This window comes from Papilio polytes, unplaced genomic scaffold (assembly GCF_000836215.1).
Source record: "Papilio polytes unplaced genomic scaffold, Ppol_1.0 DF823935.1, whole genome shotgun sequence".
Lineage (NCBI taxonomy): Eukaryota > Metazoa > Arthropoda > Insecta > Lepidoptera > Papilionidae > Papilio > Papilio polytes.
The window spans coordinates 2,016,774-2,022,635 of NW_013525269.1; the positions used below are offsets into that span (position 1 = coordinate 2,016,774).

The following is a 5,862-nucleotide window of genomic DNA, read 5'->3' on the forward strand; positions in this document are numbered from 1 at the left end:
CAATGGTATTTTTAGTTTTAAATTTTATTAATAACTGAGTATAAAATAATAAATCTTGGTTCACTGGTGAAATCATTATTTGTATATTTAGGTTATTGGGCTAAAGGAAATTGAGTGAAATTTGGTATGCAAATTCTGTGTGACCAGATTTCTTATGGCCAGTTTGAGATTCTGGCGCCGAATTGCATAATAATTAAAGTGAGTCAGTGTATTTATTGTCATGTTAAAATGGATAAATCAGATTTCTTTTGTTTTGGAATTAAAGGCACCTTTGAGTAAACTATCGTTGAACTGCAGTACGATTGTCGATTGTTTCGCAGCCAATTCAAGTGTTTAGTTGCACAACTACATAGTTATAGGCGACTGAACAGTTGTGCAATAGTTTAGTTTCAGGTGTGCGCACGCTCTTAATCATTAACGTCCTAAATAACAGAATACTTGATTTTAGAATAATATTGCTTGTTTAATAATATTTCTAACCACTATTTTACCGCGATAGTTTTTGTGCCATATGTGTTTATGAGAATAATGGAATCAAGAGAATTAAAGCTATAACCGTATGATCTCTCTGTACCCTTAACCATTAGTCTATCGATGCAGTTCATAGTGTATTAAAACTACAGAGCGTTCACTCTGTGTAGTGACATTTAATGCACAGATCAGTTATTAGATACGAAGAAAGGTTCCGGTTCATATATAAATCTCATTTTACATGTAAGATAGGAATTTCTTGAGAAAGTACTAACTTTTCTAAATTAACCGTAAAAATATAAACTGTTCTATAAAATGAGAAAAACCTCTAGGGTTTCTTTTCCATAGATAATGAAAGTAATTATAAAATGTTGCATATATTTAGGTAATAGAAACCAAATTCTCACCTAAAACATTTGTTGCAAAATAAAAAATAATTCAATACAATGACACTGACATCTAAACATACAAAATCTGAATTAAAATGTTCTATACGCATTTAGAAAGGGTAAATAAGAAAAAATGCAATGTAATCTACTGACTAATCATATTAATACGTCTCTCGTTACGTACTCGAGAGAAAAAAAGATCGCAATTTAAAAAAAAAAACAAATAGAACTATCTGCAACTTTCCGCTCCGGAGGCTGTCTGCTTGATATAAAGGTTGTAACACACGTATTAATATAACTAGTAAACGACAGAAAACAGTTTTTTTTTATTCATTAAAAAATTAAAAAACTTTTTCAATTATTCTCATCCGAATACATACTTATTATTTTACTACACAATTGTGATTGAATATGAAATTGGTGTAATTGGTTAGATTGGTTAACTATACTAATATTATAAAGAGGAAAGATTTGTACTATTGTACATATTGAAATAACTCAAAAACTACTGGGCCGATTTCAGTAATTCTTTCACCTTTACAGAGCTACTACGTTATCAGTGAGTAACCAATTTTCTAATTTCACGCGGACGAAATCGCGAGCAATAGCTAGTGTTCGATATTTTAGACAATGCAGTTACAACACTTAGAATAGTTAAGGTTGCATACTACTAAGAATCTAATGTTCTTAATGCTTTCGAGTCCAAAACGTTCTATGTTTAAAAATACAGTGGTGTCAAAGGTCAGTTTATTGTCAAAATATGTATTTTTAAACATGCATCCAACATAAAAGCCATTAGAAATACAGTATTTGTCGCTATCAAGGTGGTGCTATAAGGGGTATCGATGTGAAACCAGCCTTACAGCGACTGGTTTTGAGAAATCCAGTGACAGTCAATCTTTAAACGCCGTGAGAAACGGACGTGCCCATAAATACATACACGAACGTTCATTTCGCGGCAACATAATAAATTAAATTCAAACTAATCCAGTTCTATTATAATTCGAAATTTAAATTTCTATCTAAATAATTAATTATTTATCAACGAATGTTTCATATAAATTTTACGTGAAAGATGTTATAAAAGATCTATATGACATTTTAATAAGAAAATAATTGCACGATTTGTTTCTTGTGAGTTTTGCCGGAGTGAAAGTGTTTCTAGATATAAAAGTGAAAGGCGCTGATCTTGTCAACAAGTGAGTATGCTATAGTGTGGTCCTAAAAAGCCTGTTTCGATCGATTTGATCGGGTTAGGCGCAGAGAAATGTAGGAAGATGACAGAGGTGACCTAGTTATGCCTAATATCGCTACTTTCATTAACAATCTTGAGTCTTGACATTGCGGTTAATTTAATATAAATAACACTAGATTAAACTTATAGAAACTTTTTTTTCTGTAAAAGCATATAACACAACACTTTGACATTATATAAAATAATTGACTGTTCCTTCAAATCTGTATTCTATACTTTTATAAAGAGGAAAGATTTGTATTTTTGTATGTATTGAAATAACTCAAAAAATACTATACCGATTTTAAAAATTTTTTTACAGTTAGAAACGTAATTTATCTGTGAATAACATAGGCTACATTTTTTAATTCACGTGGGCGAAGTCGCAAGCAACAGCTAGTTTGAAATCAAATTGTATCAATTATATAAAGCTCTTTAATAAATGATAAAAAATTAACGCCAAGAATACAGAGTGTGTTATTGGCGTTAATTTTTTATCATCTATTTACCTAAAAAAATCCCATGAAAGTGCTAGAAAAAAAGTTATACCTTTACCATTTTTTTAATTTACTTAATGCATGTGACAAATTGTCTTATACTAAGGTATAAGATAAAGCATATAAGTTTCAACTTAACGTAAACACTGAGCTTTTATCGCATTACGATTTTAATTAAGTTGTTATAAAAAGTTTTCAGACGTTTGTGTGTTTATTATAACGTTCTATCGACAATAATTAACTGGCCTAAAAATTTCGGTAACTGGTTTTAATTACTAATGACATTGTCAAAAAATTTAAATCAATTTTAGTTTTCGGTTCTCAATTTCAAACCTGACTTCCTTAATGTATGCTAACATATGATTCACTACACTTTTACTTGTGTTTTCAACTCGTTTTCAACAAAGGGAGTCCGTAAATATTCCAGTTTAAACAAACAAAACCGCTTGCTTAACCTACTTAAATAAAAATGCATTGAAAATGAAAGCGGGAAATCACTAACAAATCTTTGCCCGAAGCTCATTTGTTTTGTTGCGTTCTTATTTCAAATTGTTTCCAATAAGTCATTGTTATTTCACTTTTACTTTTCGTTTTAAAAATAGAATTTTAAAAAGAATTAGTGTATGTGAGCGGGAGAGTTGTTCATCACTGCCTTAACAATCTTACAATAATGGTATTGTCTTCTCGCTCATTATGTTTAGAGAAACAAAGATAACATTATGGTTTTATAAATCTAACTGGCAGTTTAAACGCACTATGATTTCAGCGGATATGCAATTTGTATATCCGTCCTATTTTTACTTTGAGTTAAGGTTTTTCCGATTTTGAAGATTTTGGGTGATATTCTATACTTATTCCATAAAGTAACATAAAAGTACTTTCAGGTGTTTAGTTTAAGTGACTTCTGGATGGGACTGCTATTTATTAAGGCTTATTTATACCTCTTATGGCAGATTACTGAAACGAAATTAAAGTATGTAACAACGTGTTAATTTATTAGCCCATGCTTCAACTCAAAATTCCTTAACCATATTGACATCTGTCAGATTGTAAGTGGTGCTTATAAAGCAAAATGTTTAAGATTCGTTTCAGTATTCGGCCAATAGATTTAAGGCATACTAGCTTAAATAAAAAAACAAAAGCAAGCAGCCTGTTTCTTCCAGACTATGCTCTACATCTATGACAATTCATCGAGATCCGTACAGTCGTTTAGGCAGCAAACTAACAAACATCCATCCATCGAGACATTCGCATTTACATTAGTAAGATATAATAAGTAAGCTTGCTTTTCTTTGTCTTTTGTAAGCATTGTATTTTCAACTCTCACTGGCTCTCATCGGTTAAGTCTGGCAGTAATAAAGGCTGCAACTTTAATGCAACAATTAACAGGGGAAAGCGGTGTACGCGTCACCGCGCTACTGGGCCACGGTGTTGTATTAAAAATGCTTTAATAAACGACAAGTAGAGGTGTTAAAATATGAATTGAAAGTTATATTAAAATCGTTAGAAGACTATTAAGATATGGTTAAATCATTTTTCAATTTGTTTGTAAGAATTGAATAAACAATATGATTTAATCCGATTGTTTTCGTTTTTCAGACTCAATTCTAAATAAAGCCAGTTAAACACCAACTTGCGATATGTCCGATCAATACAGTCTTATAAAAGCGACATGTCAAGGGTGAATACAATCACAAACAAACAATGGATAACAAAAAAACATTCCGAAGTGTACAAAGCATTCTATAGAGATTCACATCTCCGCAAATCAAAATTCACTAAATTCACAAGATGGCGGCGAAGAAGATTAACAAAATGGCGGTTGAGCACAAAAGTTCTTATCCCACTAATCATCTTAAATGTAGCCGGACACACACGAGCTGTAGAAGGTGAGAATTTATAAAGAAATCACACATTGATTAATCCTTAATGATTCAAACAAGTTCCCTCTCAAACCGACATCTGTTAACTAAAAAATATTTAAACATTCGGGACCCTAAAAGTTACAAAACTATTCTACGATACTGCCACACTAATCATAATAATACATCTACTTAGTATGAATGATATAGAATGAGTATTCTACTTATTAATTTCACCAATGTCATTCACTGATATCGTTCACTAATGTATTATAATTTACTGATGTTTATCTTTAAAGTTACAGCACTAACAAGTCGAGTGCTGGCAACGTTCTTCGGTTACCCGACTACGTGTAACATAGGATCTGAAGTGAAACCTTGTTCGTTGTCGCTGAGCTGCTGGCTGAGAGGCGGCACGAGGCTCAGGGGATGCGGCGGCAGTTGGCTGCTCACCTGCTGCGGACCACCAGACAATGTTAGGACTGATGGCTTCGATAATATGTAAGGGTACAGTTTTAATTTTATTTCATAAGGTGGCAAACGAGTGTGCGGTCATCTGATTTCGCCGAGAAATTGAAGATATCGCCACCATATACATCCGCAATTGAAGATGCGTGGCCTACCCTTAACACAGTAAAAGAGACACACGTAAAGAGGATATATCCCCTTCCTATAGAAAAGGGAAGTGACTAAAATAAGGAATGCGGCACCATAGTCGTCAGACGAAGTGCGGAATTGCTTCCACTTCACGCCTGTCTTCTGTATGGTCGTGTATTACACCGGACGATCCGAACCTTTCCTGTTCATTTCACTTCACTTTTCACCTTTACTGTTAGACTGTTAATTTATTATAATCTACCTATAAAGCCAATTACATATATTAATAACTTGGGAAGTCATGTTTTTAAACATAAAAGCTATTAAACATAAGCAGGTGAATTCAATAACCTCTTAACAACTCCTTAATTTGATATAAAATATTACAGCATACCGTCATCGGAGTGGAAGTACAAAGTGGCACCGCCGACACTTAGGCTTGTCCCGCACAGACACCCTGTGCCCGCCAACGTGTTCCGGCGACGGGCTGATGATGACACTACACAAGTAAGAGGATTTTATGTAACGTTGCAAAAGCGAAACAACTGAAAAACGATACAAACGATAAAGTCATGTACCACGGCCGAAGGAATTGGGATTCTGTAACTATCAATATAGACACAGTTCCACACTGCTGTGAGTGACGCGTTTTCATAATGTAGTGATGATAGCGTAGTGCAGGGGTTGCGAACATTTATGCATCAAAGTGCCATTTTTTTAAGAAATGTTTAATGCGATTTCATGGTGCACTTATTTTATACTTTTTTCGTAGTGATTTTATGATCACCGAAGTGCCCAAAATATGAAATGTG

At 33.2% G+C, this 5,862-nt stretch overlaps 1 protein-coding gene across 1 annotated transcript; it reads left to right on the top strand.

Moving 5' to 3' along the window:
* Positions 1-1,901: 1,901 nt before the first annotated feature.
* Positions 1,902-5,599, top strand: LOC106101800. Its single transcript, XM_013281136.1, has 4 exons — positions 1,902-2,059; positions 4,191-4,480; positions 4,753-4,954; positions 5,440-5,599. Exons 2-4 carry the CDS (start codon positions 4,264-4,266, stop codon positions 5,597-5,599), a joined length of 579 nt encoding a protein of 192 aa, XP_013136590.1. The 5' UTR covers positions 1,902-2,059; positions 4,191-4,263.
* Positions 5,600-5,862: the final 263 nt, after the last annotated feature.

Coding starts and splice junctions, on each gene's coding strand:
- LOC106101800 (XM_013281136.1), top strand. CDS start 4,264: ATGTCAAGGGTGAATACAATCACAAACAAACAATGGATAACAAAAAAA. Junction 4,481..4,752: donor ACACACACGAGCTGTAGAAG/GTGAGAATTTAT, acceptor TTATCTTTAAAG/TTACAGCACTAACAAGTCGA. Junction 4,955..5,439: donor ACTGATGGCTTCGATAATAT/GTAAGGGTACAG, acceptor AAAATATTACAG/CATACCGTCATCGGAGTGGA.